The following is a 19,690-nucleotide window of genomic DNA, read 5'->3' on the forward strand; positions in this document are numbered from 1 at the left end:
GCGGGCTCGTCTCCCGCTCTTTAACGGATTCTGGCAGGGGTTAAATATCTCCATATAGCCCCCGGAGGCTATATGTGAGGTATTTTATGCCAAAAAATAGGTTTACATTGCTTCCCAGGGCGCCCCCCCCCAGCGCCCTGCACCCTCAGTGACTGCCGTGTGAAGTGTGCTGAGAGCAATGGCGCACAGCTGCAGTGCTGTGCGCTACCTTAAGAAGACTGAGGAGTCTTCTGCCGCCGATTCTGGACCTTCTTCTCTTTTCAGCATCTGCAAGGGGGCCGGCGGCGAGGCTCCGGTGACCATCCAGGCTGTACCTGTGATCGTCCCTCTGGAGCTAATGTCCAGTAGCCAAAGAAGCCAATCCATCCTGCACGCAGGTGAGTTCACTTCTTCTCCCCTAAGTCCCTCGATGCAGTGATCCTGTTGCCAGCAGGACTCACTGTAAAATAAAAAACCTAAGCTAAACTTTTCTAAGCAGCTCTTTAGGAGAGCCACCTAGATTGCACCCTTCTCGGCCGGGCACAAAAACCTAACTGAGGCTTGGAGGAGGGTCATAGGGGGAGGAGCCAGTGCACACCACCTGATCCTAAAGCTTTACTTTTTGTGCCCTGTCTCCTGCGGAGCCGCTATTCCCCATGGTCCTTTCAGGAACCCCAGCATCCACTAGGACGATAGAGAAATATATGTTTCCAGAACGGCTGGAGTCAGGAAGACTGACTCGCTGTTTATCCTGCATGCACCCAACAAGCTGGGTGCTCCTGCTTCAAAGCAAACTATTGCTCGCTGGATCTGTAGCACGATTCAGCTGGCTCATTCTGCGGCTGGATTGCTGCATCCAAAATCAGTAAAAGCCCATTCCACAAGGAAGGTGGGCTCTTCTTGGGCGGCTGCCCGAAGGGTCTCGGCTTTACAGCTTGGCCGAGCGGCTACTTGGTCGGGTTCAAACACCTTTGCAAAGTTCTACAAGTTTGATACCCTGGCTGAGGAGGACCTTGTGTTTGCTCATTCGGTGCTGCAGAGTCATCCGCACTCTCCCGCCCGTTTGGGAGCTTTGGTATAATCCCCATGGTCCTTACGGAGTTCCCAGCATCCACTAGGACGTCAGAGAAAATAAGAATTTATTCACCGGTAATTCTATTTCTCGTAGTCCGTAGTGGATGCTGGGCGCCCGTCCCAAGTGCGGACTTTCTGCAATACGTGTATATAGTTATTGCTTAAAATAAGAATTTACTTACCGATAATTCTATTTCTCATAGTCCGTAGTGGATGCTGGGACTCCGTCAGGACCATGGGGAATAGCGGGCTCCGCAGGAGACAGGGCACATCTAAAAAAGCTTTTAGGTCACATGGTGCGTACTGGCTCTTCCCCCTATGACCCTCCTCCAAGCCTCAGTTAGGTACTGTGCCCGGACGAGCGTACACAATAAGGAAGGATCTTGAATCCCGGGTAAGACTCATACCAGCCACACCAATCACACCGTACAACTTGTGATCTGAACCCAGTTAACAGTATGATAACACAAACGAAGTAGCCTCTGAACAGATGGCTCACAACAACAGTAATAACCCGATTTTTGTAACAGTAACTATGTACAAGCATTGCAGACAATCCGCACTTGGGATGGGCGCCCAGCATCCACTACGGACTATGAGAAATAGAATTATCGGTAAGTAAATTCTTATTTTCTCTAACGTCCTAGTGGATGCTGGGACTCCGTCAGGACCATGGGGATTATACCAAAGCTCCCAAACGGGCGGGAGAGTGCGGATGACTCTGCAGCACCGAATGAGAGAACTCCAGGTCCTCTTTAGCCAGAGTATCAAATTTGTAAAATTTTACAAACGTGTTCTCCCCTGACCACGTAGCTGCTCGGCAAAGTTGTAATGCCGAGACTCCTCGGGCAGCCGCCCAGGATGAGCCCACTTTCCTTGTGGAATGGGCCTTTACAGATTTAGGCTGTGGCAGGCCTGCCACAGAATGTGCAAGTTGGATTGTACTACATATCCAACGTGCAATCGTCTGTTTAGACGCAGGAGCACCCAACTTGTTGGGTGCATACAATGTAAACAACGAGTCAGATTTTCTGACTCCAGCTGTCCTTGAAATATATATTTTTAATGCTCTGACAACGTCCAGTAACTTGGAGTCCTCCAAGTCGCTAGTAGCCGCAGGCACCACAATAGGCTGGTTCAAGTGAAATGCCGAAACCACCTTAGGGAGAAATTGAGGACGTGTCCTCAATTCTGCCCTGTCCGAATGGAATATCAGATATGGGCTTTTGTATGACAAAGCTGCCAACTCCGAAACTCTCCTGGCTGAAGCCAGGGCCAACAGCATGGTTACCTTCCATGTAAGGTATTTTAAATCTACAGATTTTAAAGGCTCAAACCAATGAGATTTGAGAAAATTTAGAACCACGTTCAAATCCCACGGTGCCACTGGAGGCACTATTGGGGGTTGTATATGTAGTACACCTTTGACAAAAGTTTGTACTTCAGGCACTGACGCCAATTCCTTCTGGAAGAAAATTGATAAGGCCGAAATTTGAACTTTAATGGACCCCAATTTGAGGCCCATAGACAATCCTGCTTGCAGGAAATGTACGAATCGACCCAATTGAAATTCTTCCGTTGGAGCCTTCTTGGCCTCACACCACGCAACATATTTTCTCCAAATGCGGTGATAATGTTGTGCGGTCACTTCTTTCCTGGCTTTAATTAAAGTAGGAATAACTTCCTCAGGAATGCCCTTCTCTTTTAGAATCCGGCGTTCAACCGCCATGCCGTCAAACGCAGCCGCGGTAAGTCTTGGAACATACAAGGTCCCTGCTGAAGCAGATCCCTTCTTAGAGGTAGAGGCCACGGATCCTCCGTGAGCATCTCTTGAAGTTCCGGATACCAAGTTCTTCTTGGCCAGTCCGGAGCTACCAGTATTGTTCTTACTCCTCTTTTCCGTATAATTCTCAGTACCTTTGGTATGAGAGGCAGAGGAGGGAACACATACACTGACTGGTACACCCACGGTGTTACCAGAGCGTCCACAGCTATTGCCTGAGGGTCTCTTGACCTGGCGCAATACCTGTCCAATTTTTTGTTGAGGCGAGACGCCATCATGTCCACCTTTGGTTTTTCCCAACGGTTCACAATCATGTGGAAAACTTCTGGATGAAGTCCCCACTCTCCCGGGTGAAGGTCGTGTCTGCTGAGGAAATCTGCTTCCCAGTTGTCCACTCCCGGGATGAACACTGCTGACAGTGCTACGACATGATTCTCCGCCCAGCGCAGAATCCTTGCAGCTTCTGCCATTGCACTCCTGCTTCTCGTGCCGCCTTGTCGGTTTACGTGGGCGACTGCCGTGATGTTGTCGGACTGGATCAACACCGGCTGACCCTGAAGCAGCGATTTTGCCAGGCTTAGAGCATTGTAGATCGCTCTTAGCTCCAGTATATTTATGTGAAGAGACGTCTCCAGGTTTGACCACACGCCCTGGAAGTTTCTTCCCTTTGTGACTGCTCCCCAACCTCGTAGGCTGGCATCCGTAGTCACCAGGACCCAGTCCTGTATGCCGAATCTGCGGCCCACTAACAGATGGGCAGTCTGCAACCACCACAGGAGAGACAACCTTGTTCTCGGTGACAGTGTTATCCGCTGATGCATGTGCAGATGCGATCCGGACCATTTGTCCAGCAGATCCCACTGAAATGTTCGTGCATGGAATCTGCCGAATGGAATCGCTTCGTACGAAGCCACCATCTTTCCCAGGACTCTTGTGCATTGATGTACTGACACAGTTCCTGGTTTTAGGAGGTTCTTGACAAGTTCGGATAACTCCCTTGCTTTCTCTTCCGGGAGAAATACCTTTTTCTGAACCGTGTCCAGAATCATGCCCAGGAACAGCAGATGTGTTGTCGGGGTCAATTGAGATTTTGGAAGATTTAGAATCCACCCGTGTTGCTGAAGCACTACTTGTGTTAGCGCTACACCGACTTCCAGCTGTTCTCTGGACTTTGCCCTTATCAGGAGATCGTCCAAGTAAGGGATAATTAATACGCCTTTTCTTCGTAGAAGAACCATCATTTCGGTCATTACCTTGGTAAAGACCCGAGGGGCCGTGGACAACCCAAACGGCAGCGTTTGAAACTGATAATGACAGTCTTGTATCACGAACCTGAGATACCCTTGGTGTGAGGGGTAAATCGGGACATGTAGATAAGCATCTTTTATGTCCAAGGACACCATGAAGTCTCCTTCTTCCAGATTCGCTATCACTGCTCTGAGTGACTCCATCTTGAACTTGAATTTCTTTATGTACAGGTTCAAGGATTTCAGATTTAGAATAGGCCTTACCGAACCGTCCGGTTTCGGTACCACAAATAGTGTGGAATAATACCCCTTTCCCTGTTGTAGGAGGGGTACCTTGACTATCACCTGCTGAGAATACAGCTTGTGAATGGCTTCCAAAACCGACGTCCTTTCTGAGGGAGACGTTGGTAAAGCAGACTTTAGGAACCGGCGAGGGGGAGACCTTTCGAACTCCAGCATGTAACCCTGAGATACTATCTGCAGGACCCACGGGTCCACTTGTGAGTGAACCCATTGATTGCTGAAAATCTTGAGTCGACCCCCCACCGTTCCTGAGTCCGCTTGTAAAGCCCCAGCGTCATGCTGATGGCTTTGTAGAAGCCGGGGCGGGCTTCTGTTCCTGGGCAGGGGCTGCTTGCTGCCCTTTCTTACCCTTTCCTCTGCCTCGCGGCAGATAAGACTGTCCTTTTGGTCGCTTTTTATAGGAGCGAAAGGACTGCGGCTGAAAAGACGGTGTCTTTTTCTGTTGGGAGGGGGTCTGAGGTAAAAAAATAAGAATTTACTTACCGATAATTCTATTTCTCGGAGTCCGTAGTGGATGCTGGGGTTCCTGAAAGGACCATGGGGAATAGCGGCTCCGCAGGAGACAGGGCACAAAAAGTAAAGCTTTTCCAGATCAGGTGGTGTGCACTGGCTCCTCCCCCTATGACCCTCCTCCAGACTCCAGTTAGGTACTGTGCCCGGACGAGCGTACACAATAAGGGAGGATTTTGAATCCCGGGTAAGACTCATACCAGCCACACCAATCACACCGTACAACTTGTGATCTAAACCCAGTTAACAGTATGATAACAGAGGAGCCTCTGAAAGATGGCTCCCTAAACAATAACCCGAATTAGTTAACAATAACTATGTACAAGTATTGCAGATAATCCGCACTTGGGATGGGCGCCCAGCATCCACTACGGACTCCGAGAAATAGAATTATCGGTAAGTAAATTCTTATTTTCTCTATCGTCCTAGTGGATGCTGGGGTTCCTGAAAGGACCATGGGGATTATACCAAAGCTCCCAAACGGGCGGGAGAGTGCGGATGACTCTGCAGCACCGAATGAGAGAACTCCAGGTCCTCCTTTGCCAGGGTATCAAATTTGTAGAATTTTACAAACGTGTTCTCCCCTGACCACGTAGCTGCTCGGCAGAGTTGTAATGCCGAGACCCCTCGGGCAGCCGCCCAAGATGAGCCCACCTTCCTTGTGGAATGGGCCTTAACAGATTTAGGCTGTGACAGGCCTGCCACAGAATGTGCAAGTTGAATTGTGTTACAAATCCAACGAGCAATCGACTGCTTAGAAGCAGGCGCACCCAACTTGTTGGGTGCATACAGTATAAACAGCGAGTCAGATTTTCTGACTCCAGCCGTCCTTGAAATGTATATTTTTAAAGCTCTGACAACGTCCAACAACTTGGAGTCCTCCAAGTCGCTTGTAGCCGCAGGCACTACAAAAGGCTGGTTCAGGTGAAACGCTGATACCACCTTAGGGAGAAAATGCGGACGCGTCCGCAGCTCTGCCCTATCCGAACGGAAAATTAAATAAGGGCTTTTATAAGATAAAGCCGCCAGTTCAGATACTCTCCTGGCGGACGCCAGGGCCAGTAACATAGTCACTTTCCATGTGAGATATTTCAAATCCACATTTTTTAGTGGTTCAAACCAATGGGATTTGAGGAAATCTAAAACTACATTTAGATCCCACGGTGCCACCGGAGGCACCACAGGAGGCTGTATATGCAGTACTCCTTTGACAAAAGTCTGGACCTCAGGAACTGAGGCCAATTCTTTTTGGAAGAATATTGACAGGGCCGAAATTTGAACCTTAATAGATCCCAATTTGAGACCCATAGACAATCCTGATTGCAGGAAATGTAGGAAACGACCCAGTTGAAATTCCTCCGTCGGAGCACTCCGATCCTCGCACCACGCAACATATTTCCGCCAAATGCGGTGATAATGCTTCGCGGTGACTTCCTTTCTTGCCTTAATCAAGGTAGGAATGACTTCTTCTGGAATGCCTTTTCCTTTTAGGATCTGGCGTTCAACCGCCATGCCGTCAAACGCAGCCGCGGTAAGTCTTGGAATAGACACGGTCCCTGCTGAAGCAGGTCCTGTCTTAGAGGTAGAGGCCACGGATCGTCCGTGACCATCTCTTGAAGTTCCGGGTACCAAGACCTTCTTGGCCAATCCGGAGCCACTAGTATCGTTCTTACTCCGCTTTGCCGTATGATTCTCAATACCTTTGGTATGAGAGGCAGAGGAGGAAACACATACACCGACTGGTACACCCAAGGTGTTACCAGCGCGTCCACAGCTATTGCCTGCGGATCTCTTGACCTGGCGCAATACCTGTCCAGTTTTTTGTTGAGGCGAGACGCCATCATGTCCACCATTGGTCTTTCCCAACGGTTTATTAGCATGTGGAAAACTTCTGGATGAAGTCCCCACTCTCCCGGGTGAAGATCGTGTCTGCTGAGGAAGTCTGCTTCCCAGTTGTCCACTCCCGGGATGAACACTGCTGACAGTGCTATCACGTGATTCTCCGCCCAGCGAAGGATCCTGGCAGCTTCTGCCATTGCACTCCTGCTTCTTGTGCCGCCCTGTCTGTTTACATGGGCGACTGCCGTGATGTTGTCCGACTGGATCAACACCGGTCTTCCTTGAAGCAGAGGTTCCGCCTGGCTTAGAGCATTGTAGATTGCTCTTAGTTCCAGAATGTTTATGTGAAGAGACTTTTCCAGGCTCGACCACACTCCCTGGAAGTTTCTTCCTTGTGTGACTGCTCCCCAGCCTCTCAGGCTGGCGTCCGTGGTCACCAGGATCCAATCCTGTATGCCGAATCTGCGGCCCTCCAATAGATGAGCCCTCTGCAACCACCACAGAAGAGATACCCTTGCCCTTGGAGACAGGGTTATCCGCAGGTGCATCTGAAGATGCGTGCATTGATGTACAGACACCTTTCCTGGTTTTAGGAGATTCCTGACCAGGTCGGATAACTCCTTGGCTTTTTCCTCGGGAAGAAAAACCTTTTTCTGAACCGTGTCCAGAATCATCCCTAGGAACAGCAGACGAGTTGTCGGCATTAATTGGGATTTTGGAATATTCAGAATCCATCCGTGCTGCTTTAGCACCTCTTGAGATATTGCTAATCCCTTCTCTAGCTGTTCTCTGGACCTTGCCCTTATTAGGAGATCGTCCAAGTATGGGATAATTAATACACCTTTTCTTCGAAGAAGAATCATCATCTCGGCCATTACCTTTGTAAAGACCCGAGGTGCCGTGGACAAACCAAACGGCAGCGTCTGAAACTGATAGTGACAGTTTTGTACAACGAACCTGAGGTACCCCTGGTGTGAGGGGTAAATTGGAAACGTGGAGATACGCATCCTTGATGTCCAAGGATACCATAAAGTCCCCTTCTTCCAGGTTCGCTATCACTGCTCTGAGTGACTCCATCTTGAACTTGAACTTCTTTATGTACAGGTTCAAGGACTTCAGATTTAGAATAGGCCTTACCGAGCCATCCGGCTTCGGTACCACAAATAGAGTGGAATAATACCCCTTCCCTTGTTGTAGAAGAGGTACCTTGACTATCACCTGCTGAGAGTACAGCTTGTGAATGGCTTCCAAAACCGTCTCCCTTTCGGAAGGGGACGTTGGTAAAGCAGACTTCAGGAAACGGCGAGGTGGATCTGTCTCTAATTCCAACCTGTACCCCTGAGATATTATCTGCAGGATCCAGGGATCTACCTGCGAGTGAGCCCACTGCGCGCTGTAATTTTTGAGACGACCTCCCACCGTCCCCGAGTCCGCTTGAGAAGCCCCAGCGTCATGCTGAGGCTTTTGTAGAAGCCGGGGAGGGCTTCTGTTCCTGGGAAGGAGCTGCCTGTTGCTGTTTCTTCCCTCGACCTCTGCCTCGTGGCAGATATGAATAGCCCTTTGCTCTCTTATTTTTAAAGGAACGAAAGGGCTGCGGTTGAAAAGTCGGTGCCTTTTTCTGTTGGGGAGTGACTTGAGGTAGAAAGGTGGATTTCCCGGCTGTAGCCGTGGCCACCAAATCTGATAGACCGACTCCAAATAACTCCTCCCCTTTATACGGCAAAACTTCCATATGCCGTTTTGAATCCGCATCGCCTGTCCACTGTCGCGTCCATAAAGCTCTTCTGGCCGAAATGGACATAGCACTTACCCGTGATGCCAGTGTGCAGATATCCCTCTGTGCATCACGCATATAAAGAAATGCATCCTTTATTTGTTCTAACGACAGTAAAATATTGTCCCTGTCCAGGGTATCAATATTTTCAATCAGGGACTCTGACCAAACTACCCCAGCACTGCACATCCAGGCAGTCGCTATAGCTGGTCGTAGTATAACACCTGCATGTGTGTATATACTTTTTTGGATATTTTCCATCCTCCTATCTGATGGATCTTTAAGTGCGGCCGTCTCAGGAGAAGGTAACGCCACTTGTTTTGATAAGCGTGTTAGCGCCTTGTCCACCCTAGGAGGTGTTTCCCAGCGCTCCCTAACCTCTGGCGGGAAAGGGTATAATGCCAATAATTTCTTTGAAATTATCAGCTTTTTATCAGGGGCAACCCACGCTTCATCACACACATCATTTAATTCTTCTGATTCAGGAAAAACTATAGGTAGTTTTTTCACACCCCACATAATACCCTGTTTAGTGGTACCTGTAGTATCAGCTAAATGTAACGCCTCCTTCATTGCCAAAATCATATAACGTGTGGCCCTACTGGAAAATACGGTTGATTCGTCACCGTCACCACTGGAATCAGTGCCTGTGTCTGGGTCTGTGTCGACCGACTGAGGCAAAGGGCGTTTTACAGCCCCTGACGGTGTTTGAGGCGCCTGGACAGGCACTAATTGATTGTCCGGCCGCCTCATGTCGTCAAACGACTGCTTTAGCGTGTTGACACTATCCCGTAATTCCATAAATAAAGGCATCCATTCTGGTGTCGACCCCCTAGGAGGTGACATCCCCATATTTGGCAATTGCTCCGCCTCCACACCAATATCGTCCTCATACATGTCGACACACACGTACCGACACACAGCAGACACACAGGGAATGCTCTAAACGAAGACAGGACCCACTAGCCCTTTGGGGAGACAGAGGGAGAGTCTGCCAGCACACACCAAAAAGCGCTATATATGACAGGGATAGCCTTATAATAAGTGCTCCCTTATAGCTGCTTTATATATATATCAAGATATTGCCATTAAATTTGCCCCCCCTCTCTGTTTTACCCTGTTTCTGTAGTGCAGTGCAGGGGAGAGACCTGGGAGCCGTCCTGACCAGCGGAGCTGTGAGAGGAAATGGCGCCGTGTGCTGAGGAGATAGGCCCCGCCCCTTTTTTGGCGGGCTCGTCTCCCGCTATTTTGTGAATACAGGCAGGGGTTAAATATCTCCATATAGCCTCTGGGGGCTATATGTGAGGTATTTTTAGCCTTTATATAGGTTTACATTTGCCTCCCAGGGCGCCCCCCCCCCAGCGCCCTGCACCCTCAGTGACTGCGTGTGAAGTGTGCTGAGAGGAAAATGGCGCACAGCTGCAGTGCTGTGCGCTACCTTTAGAAGACTGCAGGAGTCTTCAGCCGCCGATTCTGGACCTCTTCTTACTTCAGCATCTGCAAGGGGGCCGGCGGCGCGGCTCCGGTGACCATCCAGGCTGTACCTGTGATCGTCCCTCTGGAGCTGATGTCCAGTAGCCAAGAAGCCAATCCATCCTGCACGCAGGTGAGTTCACTTCTTCTCCCCTCTGTCCCTCGTTGCAGTGATCCTGTTGCCAGCAGGAATCACTGTAAAATAAAAAACCTAAGCTAAACTTTCTCTAAGCAGCTCTTTATGAGAGCCACCTAGAATTGCACCCTTCTCGGCCGGGCACAAAAATCTAACTGGAGTCTGGAGGAGGGTCATAGGGGGAGGAGCCAGTGCACACCACCTGATCTGGAAAAGCTTTACTTTTTGTGCCCTGTCTCCTGCGGAGCCGCTATTCCCCATGGTCCTTTCAGGAACCCCAGCATCCACTAGGACGATAGAGAAAGTGGATTTGCCGGCAGTTGCCGTGGCCACCAGGTCGGAAAGACCGACCCCAAACAATTCCTCTCCTTTATATGGCAATACTTCCATATGCCTCTTGGAATCCGCATCACCTGACCACTGTCGCGTCCATAAACTTCTTCTGGCAGATATGGACATCGCGCTTACTCTTGATGCTAGAGTACAAACATCCCTCTGAGCATCTCGCATATAAAGGAAAGCATCCTTTAATTGCTCTAGAGTCAATAAAATACTGTCCCTATCCAGGGTATCAATATTTTCAGTCAGAGAATCCAACCACACTACCCCAGCACTGCACATCCAGGCTGAGGCTATTGCCGGTCGCAGTATAACACCAGTATGTGTGTATATACTCTTCAGTGTAGTTTCCAGCCTCCTATCTGCTGGATCCTTGAGGGCGGCCGTATCAGGAGACGGCAACGCCACTTGCTTTGATAAACGTGTGAGCGCCTTATCCACCCTAGGGGGTGTTTCCCAGCGCGCCCTAACCTCTGGTGGGAAAGGGTATAATGCCAATAACTTCTTGGAAATTAGCAGTTTTCTATCGGGGTTAACCCACGCTTCATCACACACGTCATTCAATTCCTCTGATTCTGGAAAAAATACAGGTAGTTTTTTCACCCCCCACATAATACCCCTTTTTGAGGTACCAGCAGTATCAGAGATCTGCAAAGCCTCCTTCATTGCCGTGATCATATAACGTGTGGCCCTATTGGAAAATACGTTTGTTTCTTCACCGTCGACACTAGATTCATCTGTGTCGGTACCCGTGTCGACTGACTGAGGTAAAGGACGTTTTACAGCCCCTGACGGTGTCTGAGACGCCTGAACCGGTACTAACTGGTTTGCCGGGCGTCTTATTTCGTCAACTGACTTTTGTAATGTGCTGACATTATCACGTAATTCCATAACTAAAGCCATCCATTCCGGTGTCGACTCCCTAGGGGGTGACATTACCATCATCGGCAATTGCTCTGCCTCCACACCAACATCGTCCTCATACATGTCGACACACACGTACCGACACACAGCAGCCACACAGGGAATGCTCTAATCGAAGACAGGACCCCCTAGCCCTTTGGGGAGACAGAGGGAGAGTTTGCCAGCACACACCAAAAGCGCTATAAATGTATATAAACAACCCTAGAAGGTGTTGTTTACTATATATGCGCTCTTAATATATAAATATCGCCAATTTATGCCCCCCTTCTCTTTGTTACCCTGTTTCTGTAGTGCAGTGCAGGGGAGAGACCTGGGAGCCTTCCTCACCAGCGGAGCTGAGCAGGAAAATGGCGCTGAGTGCTGAGGAGAATAAGCTCCGCCCCTTTTTCGGCGGGCTTTTCCCCGGTTTTTAAGAAACTGGCCTGGGTTAAAATACATACATATAGCCTTAATGGCTATATGTGATGTATTTATTTTGCCACTAAAGGTAATTATATTGCTGCCCAGGGCGCCCCCAGCAGCGCCCTGCACCCTCCGTGACTGAGTCAGTGAGCCGTGTGACAACAATGGCGCACAGCTGCCGTGCTGTGCGCTACCTTCAAGAAGACTGAGGAGTCTTCTGCCGCCTGCTTTCCGGACCTCCGTTCTGCCGTCTCTTCAGCGTCTGTAAGGGGGATCGGCGGCGCGGCTCCGGGACGAACCCCAGGCTGACCTGTGTTCCGACTCCCTCTGGAGCTAAGTGTCCAGTAGCCTAAGACTCCAATCCATCCTGCACGCAGGTGAGTTGGAAATCTCTCCCCTAAGTCCCTCGATGCAGTGATCCTGTTGCCAGCAGGAATCACTGAGATTGAAACCTAAAAAAAAACTTTTCTAAACAGCTCTTTAGGAGAGCCACCTAGATTGCACCCTCTCGGACGGGCACAAAAACCTAACTGAGGCTTGGAGGAGGGTCATAGGGGGAGGAGCCAGTACGCACCATGTGACCTAAAAGCTTTTTTAGATGTGCCCTGTCTCCTGCGGAGCCCGCTATTCCCCATGGTCCTGACGGAGTCCCAGCATCCACTAGGACGTTAGAGAAATAAGGGTTATTGTTATGAGCCATCCGTTGAGTGAGGCTCAGTTGTTGTTCATACTGTTAACTGGGTAAGTTTATCACAAGTTGTACGGTGTGGCTGGTATGAGTCTTACCCTGGATTCCAAATCCCTTCCTTGTTGTATCAGCTCTTCCGGGCACAGTTTCCCTAACTGAGGTCTGGAGGAGGGGCATAGAGGGAGGAGCCAGTGCACACCAGATAGTACCTAATCTTTTCTTTAGAGTGCCCAGTCTCCTGCGGAGCCCGTCTATTCCCCATGGTCCTTACGGAGTTCCCAGCATCCACTACGGACTACGAGAAATAGAATTACCGGTGAGTAAATTCTTATTTTTGCATGTCTATTTATTTCAATAAAAGTGGGACTTTTTTTTATAGGGAACTAAAGGTTCTCTGACGCTTTACTGTGGGTACATAAAGCCCTCTGTCATGGAAAGAGTGAGCTGTCATATACCTGGGGCCCTCAGATCACTGTCACACTATAAAATGGCATACACTGATAAGTTGTTATGGCCGTAACACATAACAACATGCAGAGTGAGGATAATGGAGGCCCCAAGTATACTCACCTCCAGAAAAGCAACGTACCAGAACCTCTGCTGTGAGGGCATTTTATTGGCTGCTGCAATTATTCATATAATAATGTCCCTATTATTAGGGACAGTCCAGGTGACCTCAAGTCACTTATCAGCACCACAGCTGCTGCAGGAAGGTGGGGACGAGACGGGTCTGAGTGAGCCTTCAGGACAGACTGGCAGTGTTCACCTGGCTCCAGGTGCTACCCAGCTGCTGTTACTGACAGCGATCCCGGGATGACAGGGGCAGCACAGCCAGGCAGCCTTCTTATCGTTCAGTTGGGGGAAGGTTCTGAAGGTGCATACACACTTGACGATTCCCTCTATGAATGATGTCACTAATGATTTCCCTTGAACTACAGGAGTGTCCCTGAGCAAACACTATTGAGCATACACATTGAACAATTTGCAACCGATGAACGAGTATCGTTCAGGCACCAGGCTAAGTAGATCATTTAAATACACTGTCGTTCGTGGCGTACACACTGAATGATGTGCACAGCGTCGTTAACGTTTTAGCCAAAATTTAGTTGCAAACACAGACGACAGCGAGTCTCGTTAACAATGCATGGGCCGCGCATCGTTCATGCGTCATTGGGAGCACAAACACTCAGCAGTATGGTTAACGATATTGCTCATGACGGTGAAAATGAGCTATAGCGTTAACTATCTCGTCAAGTGTGTGCACTTTTAGACACCTGTGAATTTTGTTAATTTGCTGCAATTGATACAATAAAAAACAAAAAAAACAAAACAAGATGATCTGTGAGACGTTCTGTTGGGCAGATGAAAAAACGTAACTGGAGCGGTCAGTGCCAAAAAAAAAAAAAAAAACCAACACAAGACGGGAGCAATCGTCACTGCTTCTCTCTAATGGGGGAGATGTAATGAAGAGTGGAGAAGTTGCTGCCACTTATAGAACGCATTTGATAAAAGTTATCTCAAAGCTGATTGGTTGCTAAGGGCAACATCTCCACTGCTTCATACTGTACATCTCCCTCCATATGATGTTTAAAAAAAGCCGACACCAGGCTACAGCTCTAGGGCGTTCCTCCACCCGCCCGGCAAAACTCCCATGCCAGACGCCTAGCACAGCGACTGTTCTCAGCACACTAGCACAGTCACCCGGGCCGGCACGGACAGAGAGTCGCGCTGCTGCACTGACGTCAGCACGGAGCGACTTATTGTACGCGTCACTGGCCGCGTCCTAGTGCTGCTCACTGCTCTGAGCCGCCCCCGCCGGAAGGAGGATCCATCCCGGCCGCCCCCACCACCAGAGGCTCGCTCGACACCGGCCCACCCTGCACGGAAGGCAAGCATTGCATTGCAGCCTCGCAGCAGCACAGCCTCCCCCTCTCCTACCCGGATCCCGCCAAACAGTAAGTGAGATGCCGGGAGGGGGAAGCAGAGGGTGCACGATGCTCGGCTGCTGCTTACCTCCTGTGATTGGGGTCGGTGTATCCCCACACCCCATTCTCGGTGCGTGCTCCTGTGCGGGGAGAGCTCTGACTGCTGCAGCTCTGAGGCTGCCATGCATTCTTTAGTTATACACTCCAGCAGCAGCAGCAGCAGCAGCACCTCTGCTGGTGTCACACAGAGCACTCTGCAGCAGGCAGGGGCACGGGCAGTGCATCTAAGGTCAGGTTAAGTTTCCTTACCCGAGAATTTGGAGGTGTGAAACATAACATATGTTTAAAACTTCACTTCAGCACTGTACATCCAGTACTTACCCATTGTTGCTGTGGATGGGGGGGGGGGAGAGATTAAGAAGGATTTTGCTTTTTCAGCACCACCTGACAGATGTTGCCAGTAGCTAAGCTGCAAGAGCCGCTTGTTGCCATATTACAGATTTGATGTGTGACCCCCCCCCCCCCCCCTAGAAACCAATGGGGCAGATGTATTAACCTGGAGACGGCATAAGGAAGTGATAAACCAGTGATAAATGCACCAGCCAATCAGCTCCTAACTAAGGCTGGTGCCTTTATCACCTTGCACTTATCACTGGTTTATCACTTCATTATGCCGTCTCCAGGTTAATACATCTGCCCCATCTTTGCAAGTTGTCGCTTCTGCTGTGACAGATCAGCTATCATGTTCAGTTACGCAAACTCTTAATTGATGATTTAGTCGTGATTGAGATGTGTTTTTGCAGTCTTAAAATATAATACTAATGGCTTTTAAGCATTTAATAACCATTTACGTATGTAAAATGCTTTTCCCTATGCCTAGTGATTTAAAAAAAGAAATAAAACATGCCAGGACCTTCACTGCAGTGCAGGAACGGTATGTAAAGCACAAGTTGTGTATTCTGTTTTCTTTATTAGTGCCCAGTTTAGTGATTTGCCCAACAAAGAAAGTGGATGCTGTCTGACTCGAAGTGTGTGCTCTCTCCAAGGTGATTAATAAAAAATGAAAAAACCTTCAGCTGTAGCTACGTTGTTTTGTGCTACTGTTCATAGCAAGTTATACAGTATTGTAGAAGGACTTTGCAAATCTATCCCTACTGTAGAAGGCCATACACATAGGGGGTCATTCCGAGTTGGTCGCTGCGCAGCGATGAGGCAAAAAAAGGCACTTCTGCGTATGCGACGCAATGCGCACGTGCGTCGTACTATTACAAAGAACGATGTAGTTTCACACAAGGTCTAGCGAAGCTTTTCAGTCGCACTGCTGGCCGCAGAGTGATTGACATGAAGTGGGCGTTTCTGGGTGTCAACTGACTGTTTTCAGGGAGTGTTCGAAAAAACGCAGGCGTGTTTGTTACGTCAAACCAGGAACTGAATAGTCTGAAGTGATCGCAAGCACTGAGTAGGTCTGAAGCTACTCTGAAACTGCACTAAAACTATTTTGTAGCCGCTCTGCGATCCTTTCGTTCGCACTTCTGCTAAGCTAAAATACACTCCCAGTGGGAGGCGGCATAGCGTTTGCACGGCTGCTAAAAACTGCTAGCGAGCGAACAACTCGGAATGACCATCATAATCTTCTGCATCCCCCCCCCCCCATGGGGATCCTAATGTGCAAGAGTGTGGGTGTCAATACTTTGTAGTCAATGTTCACAAGCTAGCCTATCCCAATGTAGATATTATAAAAGATCCATGAGAGATGTATTCCTTGAGTCATTGTGGACTTTAACCAGCTTAATTTGAATGTTTATTGCATAACTTATTATTTACCATTTGTAAGACAGTTATAAGTATATTTAAAATCTCCCATTTTAAGCAAAACATTGTTAAACTTATGTATTAACTTTTGGAGGTGTCTCTAGATGTTAAGTTCTAGATCTGTTACCTTTTAAAACTCATGATGAATGCCATTGTAATCTTTGCAAATATTCTCACTATGTTTGTGAAATATTTGTCACATTTATTATTTACCAGTAAACACCATTGAGCTCACTAATTACTCCACCAACTCTAAATAACAAACAAGTAATCATGTCTATAGACATTCAGATTCGGCTGTAAAATATTTTATTGTGCTTGGTTATGTATGTAGGAATGAGTGCTCGTACCTGACTAATTGTGATGCAATGTGTTTATATTTCTCTGCTTGTGCTATTTTGTTTACCGCTGACTTATGTTTATCAGCTTTGACTACATACAGTACATTGCCAAAAGGTATGTAGACACCCAAATGTGGAACATCTGATTATAAAACCATGATCAGGAATATGGAGTTGTTCCCTCCTTTGCTGCTATGGGCAGTGGTATGACTGTTGGCAGTCATTATGTTTACCTGTTTCATTTGTCGACATGATGAGCTGTCAGCTAACCGTCCCTTATGGTCTAATGATCTCTTATTTCTCCCGGCGGCAGCTCTAGTGCCTGGCCAAACAAAGAGAACTAGCCTCAGAAGATTACGCTTTACCCAACCTAAGTTTGCAATTGACAATACATTAGGGCAGGAAGGGTTCTCTTGTCATCTGCTAAATTCAGAATCATCTGGCCATCTGCCAAATGGTGTACCGTAATTTATCACTCCAGAGAATTTGTTTTCACTATTCCAGAGTTAATTGTGATGTGGTATGTTGACGTTCATCATGTAGATAGTGATGAAATGTTGACATGTTAGAATGTCAACATATTGTCCCTGGTTGTTCAGCTGTGACTTACCTGCTCCTGGCTGTTGCATTGGCTCCAAAATGGCTTCCGTGTACCAGCGGTCATGTGACCATCAGTTCATGGTCAGAGCTGTGAACCCTCTCTCTAGTTTAATGCTGAAACATATCCCGCACGCTCCCAGCCTATTCCTGTCCCAATGTTGACAATACTGTTGACATTGTGGTATCGACATTATGAATGTCGACGTTCTCATTGTTGACCTTTTGACTGCATCCTGCATTTTATACCACACGTGCCGATGTTTAGTATCGTGTTTTGAGGTTTGTATGTGGCTGCTGATCTATGGAAATTGAATCCATGAAGCTCCTGACAAATAGTTCTTGTGCTGACATTGCTTATAGAGGCAGTTTAGAACTCTGTATTGCGTGTTACGACTGAGGATAAACTATATTTATGCACTGCGAGCCTCAGCACCTGGCAGTACTGTCCTGTGAGTTTGTGTGGCATCCCGATACGTGGGCGAGCTGTTGCTGCACCTAGACTCCACAGTCACAACACTGACCTATTACTGGGGCAGCTCTAGCAGGGCAGAAATTTGATGACCTGACTTGGTGGGACAGTGACATTGTATGACAGCACCTAGTTCTGCGACCCATTTTAATGCTAATGTTTGACTATTAAGATTGCATAATTGTATGCTTGATTTTTTTTTTTTGCACCTATTAGCAATGAGTGTGACTGAAATAGTCAAACACGCTAGAAGTGGTGTCTACATACCTTTTGTACAAATTGTTTGGAAATAAACATTCTTCAGCATTTGACATTTGATGTAGCATTAAAATTAGTTTTCCTTTGTGTTACAGGCACATGCGCAAAACAGAAAATGCTGCAGGAGACAATCTGGAATGTGAACCTGATGAATTTTCGGATGAAGCAAATGCTGAAACCTTCTATGGCACCACTCCTCCCAGCAATCCCCGACAAATGAAACGCATGTCAGGCAAACATCAACGGAACAGCACTGGGAAGCCGGTTAGCCGCTCCTTATGTAAAGGTTCGTTATGAGTGACAGCAGGACTCTTTAGTTACATAATTAACATAGAAATTATTTGGCGTCTCTCAACATATATTTTATATATTGTTATTGTACGGTGTTGCTATAGCAAGTTAGGCCTCTTGAACCTTGCAAGGCTATTGGTTTATTAGGCCTGCTAAGTTTTTGCTGTACACGTATATCGTTAAATATCTTTATTAATGTACATCAGGGATTCTTAGACATATAGGGGTATAGTCAATTAGGGTCGAATCCATTCCGACATGCATTTGTCTGAATGGATCCGACAACCCCTATTCAGTCTCATCTTTATTCGACTTTTAAAAAGTCGAATTGAGATGAGGGACCCAGAAGAGGGGGGGGGGGGGGGAGGGGAGACCAGCGGGGACAGCCACAGGCAGGCAGAGGAGAGCAGCGGTGCAGGAGGTTGTCTCACAGCCACCCGACCTCACGGCAGTGTCCACTCGGCTCCAGCAAGCGTGACCTCACTTGCTGGAGCCGGGTGGACGCTGCCGTGAGCGGCGCGGCTGTGAGACATCCTGCTGCAGCGCTGCTCTCCCCTGTATGCCCTGAGGCTCTCCCCCGTCTCCCCATGGCTCCTCCCACTCTCCTCCTCTTGGTACCACATCTCCGTCCGACTTTTTTTTTATGTCGGACTGAGATGGTCGGAAACGGGGCCAAATCCTGTCGAATTTGGCCCCGTTTCACTCAAAAGTACGTGAATCGGCAGCTATACCACCGATTCACGTACTATTCGACAAGTCTAATTCCACGACTTGTCGAATAAAAACTGATAGGACTGGATAGGTCGAATCACTATTCGACCTTAAAAAGTCGAAAACTGCCGGTTTTTCAACAGACGGCAGTTTTCGACCCTAATTGAATATATCCCATAAAATCAAGCTTAATATTAACTTAAAAAACAATTTCTTACAGCAATGCTATAGAACTAGTAGACTGGGCTTTGGCGTTATTAAAACCACCAGGGGGTTTTCTTGCAGTAATTTGAGATGCCCATCACATTGGTGGAAGTCATAGGGGTATATTCAATAAGAGTCGGATCTATTCCGACATGCAGTTGTTGGAATGGATCCGACAACCCCTATTCAATAGACTGCCAAATCCGACTGTCGGATTTGGCCGTACACCGGGTCCTGTCAGGCCGCTGCTGTCAGCGGATGCGCTGACAGTAGCGGCCAGGGGAGCAGAGATCGGTGGCCGTGAGCGGGAGGGTCTGGCTGCGGGGGACATATGTGGAGCGGCGGGGGAAGGCGCTGCAGGGAGAGAGGTGCGGCAGGGGGAGCAGAGATCAGCAGCCGGCGGGGACCTCTCTCCCTGCAGTGCCTCCCCCCGCCGCCGCAGACATGTCCTCCCGCAGCCCGCTCCCCCAGCTGGCTGCGGGAGGACATTTTTCCCCATTTCCGACAGAAGCTCATGGATTGGCGTCTATTCCGCCGATCCACGTGTTTTCCGACAAGACGGCAGCTTCCGACAGTTATTGAATACACCCCATAGTGTTGTCCCCAGT

At 48.4% G+C, this 19,690-nt stretch overlaps 1 protein-coding gene across 7 annotated transcripts in view; it reads left to right on the top strand.

Moving 5' to 3' along the window:
• The first annotated feature begins 14,134 nt into the window (after window positions 1-14,134).
• MAP3K4 (mitogen-activated protein kinase kinase kinase 4) overlaps window positions 14,135-19,690 on the top strand; it is a 219,894-nt gene continuing 214,338 nt past the window's right edge. For 4 of the 7 annotated variants that reach the window (XM_063917522.1, XM_063917527.1, XM_063917524.1 and 1 more), the window contains exons 1-2: window positions 15,214-15,330; window positions 17,972-18,162. In XM_063917522.1, coding sequence (XP_063773592.1) covers window positions 15,218-15,330; window positions 17,972-18,162 — 304 coding nt within the window. In that variant the 5' untranslated portion in view covers window positions 15,214-15,217. Of the gene's footprint in view, window positions 14,427-14,563; window positions 14,686-15,213; window positions 15,331-15,371; window positions 15,443-17,971; window positions 18,163-19,690 lie in introns of those variants that run through there. The other 3 variants (XM_063917525.1, XM_063917526.1, XM_063917523.1) reach the window with 3 other exon arrangements.

This window comes from Pseudophryne corroboree, chromosome 4 (assembly GCF_028390025.1).
Source record: "Pseudophryne corroboree isolate aPseCor3 chromosome 4, aPseCor3.hap2, whole genome shotgun sequence".
NCBI lineage: Eukaryota > Metazoa > Chordata > Amphibia > Anura > Myobatrachidae > Pseudophryne > Pseudophryne corroboree.